The sequence below is a fragment of the Rhea americana genome, unplaced genomic scaffold, assembly GCF_003343005.1.
Source record: "Rhea americana isolate MKP2758 unplaced genomic scaffold, rheAme1 scaffold_3, whole genome shotgun sequence".
Lineage (NCBI taxonomy): Eukaryota > Metazoa > Chordata > Aves > Rheiformes > Rheidae > Rhea > Rhea americana.
The window spans coordinates 11,812,526-11,831,718 of NW_028186423.1; the positions used below are offsets into that span (position 1 = coordinate 11,812,526).

The window sequence follows — 19,193 nt, forward strand, 5'->3', positions numbered from 1 at the left end:
TATGTACAAAGCAGCAATATCCATGAACTTAATGGTCAGAATATAGAGTCTACAGGGGTAATTTTTATTACAATTTATAGCAAGATTACCCATACTCCACAGTTTTCAGATTTTATTGAGATTTTATGGGACTATATGGCTAGAGCAGTTAACTGCAACCAGCATAGCTGTGGTTCACAGGGAATGGGAACTGGTGTTGAACATACAGTGTAACTAATCTACCAGAGAATATTAATTGCTATGATCCAATCAAAGGCAGTCTTTAAAATCATTTCACCAGTCAAATAATTTGCCATAAACCTGTGGTAAGAATAGGTGTGTGTAAATATATAGAAGTGAAGTGATTGAATGGATATAATATACGCATATATTTAAACATCACTGTCATCAGGTTGTGGGGATAAACACACAACATCATCTTTTTCAAAACAAAGGACTTTTCTCATCTTAAGCTATTTGAGCACCATGAGACCTCATCTACACAAAAATCGAACTACTGAAACTATTGTGATTTAAATCTTACTGAGCATTCAATGTACAAAAGCTCCATAACCAAACCTAACATTAAACAGTGAAAAGAATAAGGACAGAATACATTAAACATTAAATAAAATACTATGTAGCCACTACAAAATGGTAAGAGATTGTAACTAACACATTTCAAGAGTCTAGAGGTATTTTAGACATGAGAATTTTTTCAGCAGGTTGGTCCACGTCACAACAAAATCCAATACAGGGATAAAGTAAGTGAGAAGTTTTATGCATGTGTTCATCTGGATCCAAATTTTTATGATAAAAGCAACTAGATCAAAGTTAAATGCTGGTGAGAGTGCAGAACTAAAGGATCAGATGCATTCTTGCTGTATAAAACAAGGAATTAATACTTTCCAATAGATGTAGAGATTTAAGATGTTGAAATAGCCTTCCTAATACTCCTTAAGTTTGGCTTCAAAAATAAAGTTGTAATACTTGACTCTCTTCCCCAGATCTGTTGCTATTTAACAACATACATGATGGTAAATCTGTTGGTGATAAATATTAGAAGTGTGTGTTTTTCTATAATGAATCAGTAAATCCATATAAGGGAAAATAAAGCTTGGCATTAATAAGTCACTAGATGTGACTTTTCTGAAGGCAGAAGTGATGGAGTTTTTCTGGGGACTCCTCATAGTCATCCCCAGTTATTTGGTCTTAAACAACCTSCTTCTCAATTTCCTGAAGCAAAGCATCTCCGATCTGTGTTTTAACTCTCCATTCTGGTAAGAATTACTATTTACACTAGTCCTTAAATGCAAAAACCATCTCTAGTAACACAAGTTGCACCCTCAACACAAGCCTCTGTTCTGCCTGTTTCTCCTGCTGGCTGGTCACTGCCAATCAGTTTCTCCTTTCCGAGAACCACTTATATTTCTTCCAGTCAAAGTGAGGGAACAGAGAGAGAGGAATCAACTTACAAACATTTTGGGGGGTAGGCAGACAGGTTGGAATACATACAGCCTCAAAAGATCTTTGTCTGCAGCAGCCAAAAATTGCAGCTGAACTAGAAACTCTCCACCCCAATGGAATTTAAACATAAAACAATTACTTACTAAAACATAGAAAGGGTGATCATTTCACATAAAATGAAAAGGCAATAGTACTGGTTTTAATTAAGCCTTTCTTCCATAAAATAATTTATACAAACAGACYGTAAAATCTGATCTTTAAACATATGGATTGATTCTTAAATTTCTAGCTTTGCACTACAAATTACATTTACTTCTAAGGAATACATAGGCATTACAGTAGGCAGAAATAAAAACCTATGTTTTAAAAATGTGGCAGTGGATGACTTAACCTAATAGTRTTATCTGCTTTAAGTCCCTAAAATAACTGTAGCAACAAGTACTGTATTTACAACTCATTAACATATATCAACAATCAGAAATATRGAATGCATAAGCTGTAAAAAGATGCAATCCAGGCATTTCTGCTGGGTAAATGTGCAAACAGGGTAACATGAAAATAGCCTGTGACAATGTTATAGATAGCATTACAACGTTTATGTTCCTGAGAAGCAAACTGAAGTTCAGCTAGCAAATTTAAATCTGCAATGTTCTGATTTCTTGATTTTGCAACTGGTTTTATTTTCTGAAAACTTAAAAACCTGTAATACTGAAAAAAAGGAGCCAAATTCCCTCCAAAATGAGAAACACCAAAGTTGCACAAGTCCTTCGTATGCCATCATCAGGGTGGAGTTTCTAAAACGCCCTTCAGTTAACAGTAGCTGCAAGCTATGGAGAACAACTATTAGGGATATTATCTTTGACAAAATCTGCCACTAGAGGGACATGATTTGCCAGTAATATTCATGGATATCATTTGAAAGAAAAGGGAAAAACTCAGGCTAACARGACCAGAGCTAACAGAGGAACATACTCCTACCACGCCTGGCCCTTTTGCTCCCATCTATCTGAGCCTCTCCTTGTTCCTTCACCCCATAAACTCTACCTCTACCTCTTTCCAACGTTCCTCTTGCATACTCTTGTTTTTCTTCATTCCTGCCTCCTTTCCTTCTGAATGTGTTCACACACACACAAACTYTTCTCAAAACTTCTGCCCTTCTTCTCCCTCTCTTTCATCTTGTGTTTACCCTTGCCCCCTCTCCTGACTTCCCAGCCCATTCCTACCTCCTAGGCAAGCTTCTCATTGCCTTTCCCCATGTAGGATTTTCATGCTTTATCCCTTACTTCCCTCCTCTTAAGCAGATTCAGATTTTTTTCAGGCTTCCARCATTGGCCAAGTTTCTGCAAATGCTTATGAAGATTAAAAAAAAAAAAGACAACAATCCAAACCAGGTTGATAACTCCAAAACTTGAAGTTCATGACTCCACAGCACAGAGGTTCTAGAGTTTTGCACCAAAAAAAAGAAAAAGGAATAAATTTTTCAGCATGGAAAAATGCTACATTTTTCTCTGTCCTCAGTCTCAGGAAGAATGGAAAAGTTTTTCCCCAAAACTTTCCTTCYCCCCAAAAAAAGAAAAAGAAAAAAGAATTGGCCTGAGGCTGACATGTGACATAGAAAAAGTCAGTCTAAATAGTTAACACATAGACAAACTTTGAGCAACTGAAGGCAGGGTTTTAATGGAAACTGTCAGGCAACCTTACCTATAGGTGTTGTTACCTGCTGTGCCTCTAATCATACCTTTTAGCAGTACACACCATTGCTGAATAGGGACTAAAAAAGGAGGAGAACTAGTGCRTGCGATTTTAATGCACTGGGATCCAGGAATGCTGGGAGTGGCAGAGAGGCACACACACTGGGAGCAGCCGTCTCTGCCCTGTTGGGGACCCTTATGGTGTGAGAGGGGTGGTCTGTGCATTTAACTATGAGCATAACCTCTTGGGATCAGTTCCAGGAGGCTGTTTAGGAATTTGGAGGAGTTTGGTAACAATCTGCAAACCTCTTGTGTTTTATCCAGAAAGCATAGTTTATGATTACTGGTTAATTATGTGTTGTTAATAAATTCCTAAACAGCTTCGATCCTGATTTTGGTTTAAATTAAGTGTTTTGAGAGGATTTTGTCCTGCAACAAGMATCAGCCTAACAAAATGGTGCTTTCACAGCATGATACCATGGGTCCCTGATGCCCCTCTTGGGGCACAGTGGGCAGCATATGGCACAGAACCTGATGGGATATTGCCAGAGCTCATGGATACAGAGGCTAACTCTTTGCAAACCCATCTGGTTTTCAGTTTGACTTAATGGGAAAACTTCCAAGTGAAATATATGAGAGAGAAGGCAGGGCAGAGAGCAGAAACGAGCAACGCAATTGGAGATGGAAAAGTAAATCTGAGACTCATATGAAAGAAAGTGTGCCTGGAAGCGACAGCATGAATGATGCCATGGAAAAGGAAGTGTTGTGGCAGAGAAGGAGATGACAGGACAGGTTAGAAATATTAATAGATAAGGAGGGAGAGATGAAGCAGAGCTGCTGAAACTGAAACTCAGAAGAATAGTTAGCAAGGTGAGAAGAACCAGAAAAGTGGAGAAAAAGCAAAAGAGGGGAAAAATAGAAGAGGAGATAATGATTTCTTGTGCTGAAGGGAAAAAGAGAATTCAAATAGATGATGAAAAAAGTATTTGCCTGAACTCTGAAAAGCAGCCATTAGGAGCACAATTTTGCTGGCGGACTGTATGATTCCTGGGATGGATTGGGCTCCTCTAATGAGATGGGAAGATGGAGGGAGATGGAGGTGGCCTAAGAATAAGTTTTTGCAATAAAATTAAAAATGAAATGTTTGTACTGAAGAAGAAAGCTCAGTATGAGGTAGATAAAACTGGGAGAGGGGAGGGACTAAGAAGGGAAATCTCTCTATATACATCCTGTTTCTTGTACTCTTCTGCAAATACCTGCTACTAGAAGTACCAAGGAATAGCCCTGAACTTTGGTCTAATCTAGTCTGGCTAATTTTAGTGCTGAAATTATCTCWGTTTAGGAAAGTATCTAAGTTCCTTTCGATTCAAAAAGACTCAGATAAAGGCTAATGTAAAGTATAACCTGAAGTGCTTYCCTACAACATCTCTACATCATTAACACGGTCTTTGACTTAGACTCAAAGCAGAAATAATACAGGGATTACGGGACAAATATTGCTGATACTGTAGACTGAGTCTCAGCATGCTTATTTTTCTCCTTTTTAAGGATGATCAACATTCATGCAGAAGTTGAAAATAGTGACTTTAGATAATTAGGAATCTGCATTTCTCCTTCAGCTAGCTAGAGGATAAGCAACCAATTCAATTTGACAGTAGAGTCTTGTTACCATCCAAGTATATTTATTTCTTGTTTTCAGCAAAAAAACTGATCACTGAATGGAAGTTAGCTTGTGGATATATGAAATGCATTTAATCAGTTAATTCACACAACACCACTGTATTTTATTATTTATTTTGTTTTATATTAAAAAAAAAATGCAGGCCAGTGAAAGCTAACAAAAGATGACTACCTAGAGTGAATTTTTSGCTGTTATTCTTCCACTGTATTTATTCAAATTAACGTGAACATTTATATAAAAAGAATTAGTGATAGAAAAATGGGTACAACTGATGAGAAAAAAAATAAAAGAAAGCTTAATCCCTTCTTTTTCTTTAGCTCTACATTAATAGGTGCAGCAGGGCTGGTTAATGATCTCTGCCAATAATAGCACAAAGGAGAGATTGTCAGGGCAGCTCAGGAAGCCTGGAGCTCATGGGCTGAAATCCCTACAGCACATTAAATTCTCGAATTTTGTTGATGAAACTGGGGTAGTGAATTCCCAGTTCTGCAAGCTCAGGAGGTATTTCCCATAGAGGAGACTATTACCAAAGCCAACTAGCACCTTTGAAAAGAAAACAAATAGGAAAAATTCCTCATGAGGTCAAAGTTAAGTGTAGCTCAAAGCTCCAAAACCAAAATAAAGACCACATTTTTTTCTCCTCAAACAATATGGTGCATCATACTGCTTTCATTTGTAATTTTTAAGGTAATGGCACAAGATCCTAAAATTATGTCACTGTATGAAGTGTAACAAAATGCCTTAAACCATCACTTCCAGGCTGAAAACAAAAACCAGATATGCTGTGAGTTAGTTTCCTATGGTCTAAGCCTGTCAGGAGGACACATTCCATATGCAGGCCAGGGTACCGAGGGAATGGGAGGGGGGTATCCAAGGATTTATGGACAACATGATGCTATTAAACATCAGAATGACTCATCACTGTAGCTGAATACAGTCACTAGTACACCAAAATCGGACACGAGAGTTGAAGAAAAAAGGTCTTTTCGCTRTAGAGATCTGTTCATTATGCAATTAGGTACACAAGAGATGTTACAATACATTTTAGTCTCATAAGCMCTAAAARTGAGGTTATCTGCCAGCACCCTTCCTTCCCAGCAGCAATACTTCATTTTGGGAGAGAATTAGCTGTATTTTATGCATCCATACACAAAGAACCTTGAAGTGAGCCTCTCTCATTCTCATGTTCCCACTACTTTCACTAAGGCTTCCTTTATAAAGCAGCACTTTTCAAAGTATCTGGGCACATCTGTTTTCTCTTTTTCTCCTCCACCCATCGTGTCACTATCTCTAACCATTTTTTGCTCCCTTGSTAGCTAATATAGTTAATACTTTCTCACTTTTTCTTGCTATCCAGCTCCCCCRTTCTGTGTTCTTTGGACACCTCCCCAAGAGCGTATCTGTCCTTCTGGCATGTACTTTCTGCCTCCCTTCACACTTTCATGGCCTTTCAGGTTCTGTGTCTGCAAAACTCATTTCCACCATATACATTCTGTGTGGCTTCCTTCCCTTCTGCTGTTTAATCTGGAAGAAGTAACCTAATTCAAAACATCTCACTGCCACTGAATTTAATGAAACCTAGCTCTGAACATCTGCTACCGCTCTTCATTCAGAAAGCTTTTCCTTCTCATGTTCCGACAACCCAGTATTTCCTTTTGCATCGAATCCATTTCTCTGACTCCTTCTTCCATTAACATGTCTTTTCCTTTGAAATCTGTATCACCTTCTGAGTTTTACATTAAAGACCACAGATAAACATGGATTATCATTATTCTGTTCTTCTATTTCTTCAGCTTCTAGGGAGAATCTGTTCATCTTAGGACAAGACTTGCCCTGAGTTATATGAACATCCAACACCTGCTGACCACAATCTCTTTTTTTATTTATTTTATTTTTAAGAGCATCTGGGACAAAATTTTTAAAGGTTACTCTCAACACTGGAAATTACATATCTCTTCAGTAAATGATGTAAAAATTTTGCAAACTAACAGCATTACAAGGTTGTTACATTTTCTTCATGCAAGTGTAGTTTTAGAGATGCCAAAGATATATAAAACCAGTTCCATCTTACCTTTCACGTGGCTTCTCCCATCCTCCAACAGTGGTACTACTATAGTGTTGTTCATATTCCCAGGTGATCTCACAGCTGTATAGACAACAGGTACCGACTGTACTACCACTGGTATACGGTGCACATGACTCATTTTGTTGGACTGTAAGTTCATGGGGCTTGAAGGTGGTACTGGATGAATAATGTGCAAAAACTGCTGGCCTCCAACACCAGATGCAGAGGCCACAAGAGGACCTGGAGTTAATACTGATGGTACAGATGCCGCTGAAGATACAGATGTTATTACTGTGGGTGATGAAGCTGGTCGACTAGAAGAAGAAGAAGTAGAAGTAGAAGAAGGGGAGGAGGCTGATGCTGTTATAGAAACCGGCGAAGATGAAGCTGCTGTAGGGGACGACCTGGCTTTGTTTATTGACAAGTCCACTGGTTCAGTCTGTGTTTGAAAATGGTCTGTAGACAATGAATCCTCTGGGGGGTCTGCCTTCATGTTATTAAGCAACAAAGGTACAGCTTCCATATCTGGGTAGTTGTGGACGTTTGGAGACTGTTGTGGAAGGATAAAGGAAAATATTTTTAGTTACATATGTGGCTAAAGACTATACAGTCTAACACATACTTCTCATGCAATTTGGTTCTGAAAGCCACAGGATTTCTTTTCCTGCTTCTTGTGTCAGTTCATAGKTTCAAGGACAAATCATGATACCAACCACAGACACATACAGTTTGAACAGATGATTGAAAAAAATGTTCTATTTCCTTTTCTTGGAAGGTGGCAGGGCTAACTACGTGTTATCACCCAGCTCACAGATTTCTCTACACTATTCAGTAGCAAAAATTTTTACATCTCCTCAAGTAACCTCTATTTAAACTGACAGAACATTTTTTCTAGTATCTAACTTTAMTCTACATAGTCACTCTCTTGTGTCACCTCCAATGGACATGAAGAAAACCCAGTCACTATTGTCTTTCTAAAAGCTTTCTGCATGCTTGAAGACTGTACTATCCCACTTATTTACCTTCCTCTAGACTAAACAGATTTTCTTTCATCTCTTTTTTGTAATTCAGCTTTAAAAAAGCAAGCCTTAGAATTCACTTGCTCTTTGCAGCAGTCTTTGTAACTTTGCCCATACACCTTTTAATAAGGTGGTATCTTACCCTTAAACACACTCCTCTAGTACTGAAAAGAGCAGATGTTCAATAAAAGTGTGAYGTTTTGCATTTTATCTAGTAACTGATAATGACTTTGCAGATCAGCATATCAYCCCACATCTGCATGATTACCTGTTACAGATATTAATGGCTCTGGCTATTCCATATTCTAGATTGGCCTCTTAGGTTTCYTGCCACATTGTTACAATTTCAATTTTTTGATTTTATGAACATTTCTCTCAACTTCTCAAAATGATTTTACACTTTAGACCTATTCTTTCAAAATTAATCTATAGCAATTTATTCTAGACTGGTACCATCTGCTATTTTTATAACTTTACTCCTTATTTCAAACATCAAAGTTGTTAATAGAATTTTTGAATAATACTAAGCCAAAGATAGATCCCTGGAGAAGTCTATTTGATACATCTTCCCTTTGTGACAGWACACCATTAATAATTACTCTTAAAAAAATGTTTTTTCAAGCAATTTTCAATAAGAAGAGCAAGGAAGAAAATATCCATCTACAATTTCACAATAATACAAAGTCCAACTTTCAGCTCCTCCACTAAATACTTTCATGGCACTGAACTGCAAGAATGTTCTCRATGAAGCAAATTTTGACTCTACATTGTAGTATTTAAATCAACCTGATAAAAATCATTTGCCAAGCTAGTTCAGGCCTCACTTAACCCAATACAGTCCTTATGTACATAGATGTAACAAGTAATCTTTTTATTTCTTTTACTATATCTGAACACCTCTAAATACATTCCCACAATCTTAATAGTATTTACTAATTGTCTCAAAAAAAATTAAGACAGAAATAGTTCAAGTCCTCTACCATAAGTAAGCAATCAAACAACCTGTGAACTCACTTTGGGACTTTTATAATTAACTAGGTTAAGTATCTTTTATTGAGACTCCTTCTGGTTTTGTGTCAGAGCCAGATTTCATCACTAAATGGAGTTCTATTGCAAAAGTAAAACAGAAATACTAGCATTAAATATTGCAATGATAATAGCCTTAGTGGCTCAGCWGATTGAGACTTGTTCCTTGGTCTGACATTTCCCCCCATTTGAAAAGAAGAATGTGTTTGGAAGAGTGAGTCTCTTGCTCTATTCATACATAAATCAACTTAAAACAAAGAGACTGAAACTGATCTAGTCCCTAGACCATGCCATTCTGTTGTAATACAAATAATAAAAGCAAAAATTCTTTACACAGGTAATGGGAAATTCTACTGCTAAAAAAGAACATGTAGTAAAGAACAAGTCAATTTACAAAGGACATAAACCAACTAGTGACTGACAATGTTAGGAAAATCTACTCTTCAACAAGGCAAAAGCCCCTGTAATTGCCAGTGATGATTCCTTATAACTTCCTCTGAAACAACTTTTTCTGAGTTTTGTCAGTAATGAGATTCTGTGTTAGACACACCATATGTGCAATGGTGAACACAAAACCATAAACATAAATGGCGCAAGTAGTTCATTTTTCAAATATTGACAGTAGCTCACAGAAGTCTTCTGCATGCAAAACACAACATACTGGTTCTGCTTAACTAAACTGATGATAGAGTGAAGGTATACCTATATATATGTGTGTGCGCATTTATATATATATATACATATATATACACATATACACACACACACATATATATATATGCACACACACATATATATACACATTTATACACACACACCCCTACACATATATTCATATGGCCCAAGGCAGTATCTTGCCTCTTGAAGGGCTGAGGGAAGGGAGACAGATGGGACAAGGGAGACAAGGGCGTCCTTGCGGCCCCTTGTGCAGTAGCTGGGCAAGGGAACACCATAGAGRCATTTAGAAGCTCTACAAATTGCTGGCGCTATCCACTGGGCAGATGAACACACCATGGAGGAAACCCTACATATGTTGATGAACTCCCAGGCTCCTCCTGAGTGCCAGAGGCAGATTTCAGACTGACCCAACGATGTCAGCCTCAGCAGCATGGCTCATTGCTATACAAGCTGAAGGATGGATTACTTGGCAGTCTCCATGCTCTGTTGCTCTTTAGGAGACATCTTGAAGTGCTCCCAAGCAGTGGGAGCTTGGAACATCAAATGCATTCACATCAGACTGGCCAAACTGCTCCTAGGAGCTTTTTGAATTCTGGAACACTTCTGAGACTGGGCACACAGACCCATACTGACCTTGAAAGCAGTCCATAAACTGAGTTCAGTCTGCCCTAAAAGCACCACCTACCTYCGCAGCAAGTAGTATCAGGCCTTTTATAGGAAGAGCCATGATGACCTTGTGAAGAAGGACCCCAAATTCTCTTATGTAGCTAGTGTAATCACTGAAAGTGTAGATGGGACAGACAAAAGCCACGCRAACTACTTTTTCCATCAACACAGTCAATAAATCTGTTCTGGTGGGAGCTGTCAGCACTGGTTAGACTTCACTATTGAAGTCCACCTATTTGAGGCATCCTGATCTAGTTCCAGAAATACCCTTTCACAAAAGCAGAACAATGTACCCTCCTTGGGGCAGCTCTGTGGATACAGACAACACGAGCCTTGGCTTCCCCTTTCAAATATCTTTCCCCTTGCCACTGTGCAGCTGCCTAARCTACTAAGCTTTAAAGATCCATGTCCATTATGGCAATGTTCTGGGCATCATTTTTAAGAGTCTTCTTGGCATTTAACTTTTCTTCATCTTTGAGACAAAGTGCAGACCATTTACCACCACAGTCTTACAWTTTTGTTTTAGATTGCACTGAGACCAGGCCTCCATTTTACTGTAGTAATGACATCAAGTCTTTTGGAAAAACAAGAAAAAATAAGAAAAAAGCATCATGTAACAACTGCCCATCATGCAAACCACTCTTTTAACAGCCTTCTGTAATTACTTTCGTATCTTACAATCCTCATATGTGTTTCTCCAAAATTTCAGATTTTAATTCAAGCTGCCAAAGCTCTATTTAAATTGTTTTGGCATCAAAACTCTATATATTAAATTGGCATTATTTTCTGGAAATGCATGGCATAAACAAWCCTCTTCCACCACTGACTGCTAAACTGGAAGTAGGAACTCATCTGAACAAGAATATGAACTAAGTCAAAAGTAACAACTAAATTCTCAGAGTATTACTTCTTAGCATCTCCCTAGAGTGCTCTTAACTGAAAATTAACTGTTCATTTCCCTGGACAATGAACATTGCTGTTAATTTTATTTAATGGTACCAGTTCTTTTCAAATTCAGAGGATGATGACACTATCTTTGGGACATTTAGTGGTATATCTTCAGAAATTCTTTCTCCTCAWAAAGTCAACTGAATGAAAAGCAAGTTGTTTTTTTCTATTCCTGCCTTTCCATCCTTATCTAATAAACTGGGGTTCTTGTGGTGTTGTGGGCTCAGCTGATGCTAGTTTGGGGGCCTGAAACAGATTTTCTCTATCTAGCTGCACAAAAATGGCTGTGTTGTTTTTTCGAACTTCCTTTTGGCTTTGAGGGTCTAAATTCTGTTGCTGAGTGTGTGGCAGCTTCCGGTGAGGTTGGTGGGTTAGAAAAGGTTCAGCTGGAGGTCCCCGTAAACCGGTTAGACACTAGCGCAGACCACGGAAATACAACATAAGGGTACAGCTTCACACACCGTGCAGCTTCCCTTGTCTCATTGCTCTCTCCCTCCGCTAYGGAGGAGAGGAATGGTTTAGCTTCTGCTTTCAGATAGGACTCCGAGGAGAATCTCAGCAAGGCATCTGCACCACTGCCATCCTGTCCTTATGCTTGCAGACTTGGGCCTCATTACTGGAAATCCAAGCTGGAACAGAACYGGAAGGCACTTTAGGATGTCTCCCTATTAGAAAAGGTTTTTTGATAAAGCTSTAGCTTCTGCTACTTAGTGTTCTCGGCTCATACTTATTGTGTCTGCCCTTTAAAGCTGTATTCTTGACAGTGCTCCATTTCATCAGCTTGTCATTAATAAATTCCTGCCAGAAACGGGACACGTGATTTCCCTATTCACATAGGGGTTTTCTGACCATGTAAAAAAGAATTCCCTATTTCCTGCTTTCCCACCCTTTATGGAAAAAGAAGCAAACAACCACACAAAGAACCAAAAAACCTTTGGAAAAACATGGTACATTTATGAGTGATAATGTGTTATCTGCCAGATGATCATTCTCTCCTGCAGAGTTCTACCTAATCTTACCAGTTCCCTTAGTTCTAGCTCCTCTTAACTTACTATAGCCCAATATTTATTGTAGCCTATWTATTTATTATAGGGATTACTAAACYCCTTTCCACTCCATCATTCCACTCCTGACAATATTGCCCTAACAACAACATTATTTCCTATTCATAATTAAGCCATAAAGACCTTATAACAGTACATAACACGTTAAAAAACRGTGCAAAACCAGAGATAATATTTTTTAGCAACTCATCCTGATGCCCTATAGTTCATGAATCTCCACAGGTTACTAAGCTTCACTGTATGCCCTAGTGGAGTTTTATTGCTCTACACAGTTTACAAACCTCCAATAATCAGCTGTCAGCTTTTAAACTGTTCTTTCTTCTTGGCAGCATTCTCTCAAGGTCAAACAATTTTTAAGAAAGCATACCAGAAAAGCTGTCCTTGATGATAGAAACCAAATAGACTAAATTTAGCATTTATAAAATAAGCTGGCTTTGGGGACAGGAAGTTAAAAAATAAATTGCAAAACATTTAACTCTTCAAACAGTCAGCTCACACAAAATCCCTACATGTCTGTCATCACGCTGCCCCACCTCATTCTTCTGCAGCAGGAGAAATTTCAGGCAAGGTGATTTTGTTTTGTCAGCGTTAAAAAAGGACAGCGAGAGAGTAATATTAATTCTGAAAAACACTATCCAAAATGTTAACCACAGAGTTGCCACTGCTGTACCACAATGATGAGGCTCAGCAGTGCAATCATGCAGTCTGCTGTCTAGTCAACACACAATGGCATCTAGCTAGAACAGCTTTCAGCTCTAATTAGCATGCTTTGTGGATGAAATCTAAATAACCAAGAATACTATGTAGTACAAATTTTCAAATGCTTCAGAGAAAAAAGAAACACGCTAGCTTTGAAATGGCAAAAAACACTTGCTATAGCAGAAATAATTTTTCTTCTAGATAAGATATAAGATATGTTCGAAACTCTAATGCCAACAAAGCTACATTCAGATAGATTGGGTTTAAAGTGAATGTTCACTCCAATGTCACTTCAGTCTTCAAGAAGGGCAAGAAGCAGGACTCAGGACTACAGGCTGTTCAGCCTCATCTCAATCCTTGGAAAGGTGATGGAACAGCTCATCCTGCATGCGCTCTCTAAGTATATGGAGGAAAAGGTGAGCAGGAGCAGTCAGCATGGACTCAGCAAGGGGACACCATGCTTAACCAATCTGATAGCCTTCTCTGATGGAATGACTGGCTGGGGAGACGAGGGGAGAGCAGTGGATGTTGTGTACCTTGGCTTCAGCAAGGCTTTTGACACTGTCTCCCATAACATCCTCCTAGGCAAGCTCAGGAAGTACGGGTTAGACGAGTGGACAGTGAGGTGGACTGTGAACTGGCTTAAAGGCAGAGCTCAGAAGGCTGTCATCAGCGGTGCAGAGTCTAGTTGGAGGCTTGTGCCTAGCAGTGACCCCCAGGGGTTACTGCTGGGTTCCATCTTGTTCARTTTATTCATCAATGACATGGATGAAGGGACAGAGCGGCACTCTCAGCAAGTTTGCTGATGATACTAAGCTGGGAGGAGTGGCTGATACACCTGAGGGCTGTGCTGGCATTCAGAGAGACCTGGACAGGCTGGAGAGCTGGGCAGAGAGGAACCTCCTGAGGTTCAACAAGGGCAAGTGCAGAGTCCTGCACCTAGGGAGGAATAACCTTATGCTCCAGTACAGGCTGGGGGCTGACCTGTTGGAAAGAAGCTCTGTGGAGAAGCACCTGGGAGTCCTGGAGAGCAAGTTGACCATGAGCCAGCAATGTGCCCTTGTGGCCAAGAAGGCCAATAGCATCCTTGGGTGCATTAGGAAGAGTGTTGTCAGCAGGTCGAGGGAGGTGATCCTGCCCCTCTCCTCAGCCCTGGGGAGGCCTCATCTCGAGTAGTGTGTCTAGTTCTGGACTCCCCAGTACAAGAGAGACATGGACCTACTGGAGAGAGTCCAGTGTAGGGCTATGAAGATGATCAGAGGGCTGGAGCACCTGCCCTGTGAGGAACGGCTGCAAGAGCTGGGCCTGTTTAGCCTACAGAAGAGAAGATTGAAAGAGGGTCTGATCAATGTCTACAAATACCTTAAGGGAGGGGGTGTCAAGGGGATGGGGACAAACTCTTTTCAGTGGTGCCAAGTGACACGACAAGAGGCAACAGGCACAAACTGAAACACAGGAAGTTCCATCTGAATATGAGGAAAAACTTCTTTACTGTGAGGGTGACAGAGCACTGGAATAGGTTGCCCAGAGGGGTTGTGGAGTCCCCTTCTCTGGAGATATTCAAAACCCACCTGGATTTGATCCTGTGCAACATGCTCTTAGTGACCCAGCTTAAGCAGGGGGGGGGCTGGACTAGATGATCTCCAGAGGTCCCTTCCAACCTGAACCATTCTGTGATTCTGTTCATCTTTTTTATAATTAAAATTGAATATTTTTATAATCTTTCCTGTAGCTACAGTAGAAAGCTCACCCTCCTTGAATCTCCAAATTGCTTGCAATTCTGCAACTGTTCGCCACAAATAATATCTGCCTGTACCAGTTTTCATCCCGACATGCYCCAGATGAGGCATCTGCAGAGCAGGAAAAGCTGGTACCCAGCACATGAGTAAAACCGTAGCTTAGGCACTTCAAACAGCCCTGCATGTTAGGGCCAAAAGAGGCTCAGTTCTCAGCCCTTTACTCAGTCTCTTGTGCACTGAAGTCTTTTTGTTTTATACTGCTAATCCAGGAGYTAACTCTCTTGAAAATTAAGAGAAGAGACGTCTTTGAAAACACCTTTCCGCCACAAGAAATTACATTCACAATACTCACACACCTCTACCCAAAAATCTCCACCTCAACCGAYCCCCCCCAAAAAAATTCTGAAACCAATTAATTAAAAGAAAAAAGAATACAACCTGAATAAAATGAACTAAACAACCTCTACTTCAAACACTCTGCTGTCCCCCCTGAAAACAAGATATGTCTGATACTCAACTACACTCACTTTGAGATGCAGCCATCATTATTAATTTGTATGAGGTGTACACTATATAGATGTGACAGGCAGCTGTGTAAAATTAGAAAAGGAAAAATGCAGACAGCAGAAAGCTAAAATTGAGCAAAATATTTAAAAACTTGTTTCCAAATGTAAAAGCCCCAAGTGAACATACATTTGTGTCTTTTTGCTTGAGGCTGCTGCTTCAAGCCTTCCTGGGCTGATAGAACCATTCAGCTGGGATTCACTAGACAAATGCAGGAAGTAGTGTTAAAGAAGAGACCAAAACGTAGGACAGCTGGATCTTTTTGCTATTTACTGGAAGCACAAGTTAAAGAGTAGCTTACTATCAGTTTTCAAGAAATGTTTGCTTAGGGTCAAGGTGAAATCTGTGCTCCAAAGTTAAGAGATCCCCAAGAGATTGCACTCCTAAATAACATTGAGTCAGACTATTACAATTACTCCCATTGAGGCTTTTCTAAAAAATATCAGCTGGCACTAAGAGAGACAGAGAGGAGAGTCCAGGGGTTGTTAAAATAAATAAGGGTTCACAGAAAATGCATTTTTACAAATTGGAACTGATTCAACAGGAAAGACTGAAACATACCCACTTTAAAGTATTCATGATTCACTTAATGCATCATTATCTTAGCATAATACTTGGATGTTTGATTTCAAAACGGGTATTTCCAACTCTCAAAATCTAAAGATAAAATTTCTATTCCTATTGTAGTTCTGAAGAAGCAAAAGAAACAGAGCAAGAGGCAAAAGAAACAGAGCACATGGTATAAGGTACATATGACCCTTGTTGAGTGTTTTTAAATCTACAGAACCTACAGAAAAGGATCCAAAGTAAAAGAGAGTGACTGTGAACTGGAGAGACAGAATTCAAACCGATCATTCATAAACTGATGAATTTCAAGTTTCCAAGGCTGCAAAAACTGTCTTTTAACTTTTCCTAAACAGTCCCACTAGGGTATTATTGCGCTGCTTGAGGAGGTATTCCACATCTGGTAAAAAAATTTTAAAAAAATACCACGTGCAGCAACCTTTCACAACAGTTCCAACTACGAACTGGGAAACATGCTTAGAAAGCAAAGAGATCCCTTTACAAACAGCATTAATTTTTTAAATGCGTTTAACAATGAGCACAAATACATTTAGTGTGAAATTACTTATTTTCAAATAATACTTTTTCAAAGACAGAGCAAACATTAAGCTACTAATTACTTTACTCTTTCTTCCCAAAACTGACAGAAAATTTACCAAAGGATTTCTCTGATAGTACTCAAAGAGAACAGCTGATTACTTCCCTCAAGAGCCCAAGAAACTAATCAGCCTCTGTACTATCTGATACATGAAATGTAAAAATGATACATTTCTTGAACATGAAACGAAATTCTCAGCATTTCAAACTCTACATGTGCCTGCTTTCTCCCCCCCCCCCCCTTTTTTAAGGCAAAACAAAAACAAACTACTCCCTCTCCAGCCCTCAATCATTAATATACTCAGAAAACTAGGTGTTCAGCACAGACGTATTGCTTATATTTGAGCAGTGTTACCAGTATGCTCTATGAAAGGACGAATGTCTTCAAAGAAATCAATTTGTGTGTGTTGGAATGATGTTGTTCTTCTAGAGAAACAAGACTCCAATGAAAGTATGGAGCAATAGTAATGCAAGATGTTGTTTGTAATATTACTTGTTTTAAATGTAAAAAGAACATTGATAATAAATTAGTATTTCTTGTGTTAATCCAGTTTAGATTCAAGAATAATTTCTGAATAAATGGTAGATCCCTAAATGATCATTCAGAGGGAGAGGTAAAATATTATAAAAAGATATCTTATTCCCTTCAATTTAGAATTATTCCCAGCATTAAAAATTATTATTTTATGAACTTCCAAGAATAAGAATTCTGCATATCCACTTAGCAGTCTAGTAGCTCTTCTCACAAATTCTTCTCTCAAATCTTTGGATTAATTATTTATTTTACCTTCCATAAATTATTATTTTTTATTTTATTTTCTTTAGTCCAATTTTAAATCAGAATCTTTCCATTTAGGTCATCTGAAAACTATATGTTGAAAAGTACTATGAGTTAAATGAGATTATTTATTAAATTTGAGTCCTTGGTATTTACATTAGAAAATAATAAGAAAATAAAATGTACTAAACATATATCGGAAATTGTAAATGAATTTTGTTTTGTCAATTTGAAGTAGTTACTTGGCATAAGATGGAGTATCAGGAACTTTCTCTAAGTACCTATCAATCAAACATGTTTGCTGACAGACAGGTTCATCAAGCCAACAAGGCTTAGAGAAACTCATTTTTGAAAAAAAAATTAAGCAACATTCACATTTCTAGATGAAAATATTCAAACAATAATTTAAGATTTACATTTATCCAATATGGAAGCATTCAGTGTTTCTAAGCAAACCAACCTGTACCTAAAACAATCAATGCTTGAAGAATAATTCATAGCAAACACTTGCTACTGTTAAAATTTGTGGCCATAGAGACTTCATAAATGTCTTAGTAAAGAAGGACTATGACAAATAATTCAGGAAGCTTTCGTTTACACCTTGTAACTATCTGCCACAGAGCTGCAAGCAAAACTTAATGATATCTCCCATCAGCCTGGGAACTCAACACTCCCAAGCTGATCTTGTACATCCAAGTCATTGCTCCTTGAGCAAGCAGTGCCAGATACCTCAACAACACTCTTCGTGCAAGCTGATGTGAAAAAGGCAAGAAAAATAGGGCAGTTGGATCTTTTTAATTTCTCCTCATTACTCAGCTTTTCACATGTTCTCTCTAGTACTGAAGTACTCGTGAAATACAGTAACGTTGTACAAGGAGTTGCAACAATTTTTCAGCTAGCCAATAACACCGGAGTCGRTATTTATTGCTGGAGTAGTGGTCAGGGAGGTGTCATACCTGACTTTCATCTGATATATTATCCAGTACAGAGCAACCGAGTTTTTTTTTTTCTTTCTGCCTCTACGTGTCTTTGTTCATCTTATTTTCCACCAAATGGATTACTTTTCCCAAATGAACCTCATTCTTCTGTCCACTGTCTGTAATTCTGAAGTCTACACAGATTTTTTTCCAACTTCTCAAACACAACTGCTTCTCAATTTTGACATACTGTTTTCGTTAGTAAAATAAATACATTAATTTTGGGGGTTCCTCACTAGAGCTTACTACAGTTAGATCTGACTGAAGTCAAGTCTTTCAGTAGTTGGTGGTAGGGGTTCACTTGAGAGAGACAAAAAAGGTTTAATTTGAACCAGCATTTTCAGACCTTGAACAGACTTCCAGGAACATCTGCCCCAGAACAGTTTGTCTGTTCTAGTCAAGTAAATGTTGCTGGAACCATTCTCTGGCACTGAGAATCCACAGCCTGAATTCATATCATCAGAACCTCTCATTCTCCTAGATAAGGTGGCTCTATTCCTCCATTCATTAAACTAGATGCAAGAAGTTTTTCTCTARTCCTCTGAACTTCTCCTCTTTCTCACTGCTTCTCTTCTGGAATCAGGCAATGCAGAGAAGGAACTGATCTCAAAGAAGGAAGAAGAGTCCAACTGAGGAGAACAACAGTGGCTGGAAAAAGATCTACAGAAGCAGATAAAAACACAGAAACGGGGTTTGGAGCTTTCTGAGAAAGGAAACTGGTAGTCAASCCTAGATATGAAGGCTGGGCTACGAACAGCAAAGAGACTAGGGCACTGAGAGGTCAGAACAGGTGAGACTGGGCATTAAGGGATTTGGACAATTTACATTTTAAGAAAGTCATGATATCATCTAACATGACCTTAGAGGCAAGTGAGAGACATAAGAGGTTAAGATGGATGCGGGAAAGAAATGGTGTCCTTCTCTCTAGGTGGAGAGATGACTGGAGGCGTTGACGGGGATGGCYGTGGGGCTTGGATGGATGAAGGAACTG

At 38.8% G+C, this 19,193-nt stretch overlaps 1 protein-coding gene across 6 annotated transcripts in view; it reads right to left on the reverse strand.

The window, feature by feature from the left end:
• KLF12 (KLF transcription factor 12) overlaps positions 1–19,193 on the reverse strand; it is a 258,868-nt gene that overhangs the window by 84,333 nt on the left and 155,342 nt on the right. For all 6 annotated transcript variants that reach the window (XM_085309507.1, XM_085309508.1, XM_085309504.1 and 3 more), the window contains one exon: positions 6,890–7,433. In XM_085309507.1, the coding sequence (XP_085165633.1) occupies positions 6,890–7,433 (544 nt within the window). The remainder of the gene's footprint in view (positions 1–6,889; positions 7,434–19,193) is intronic.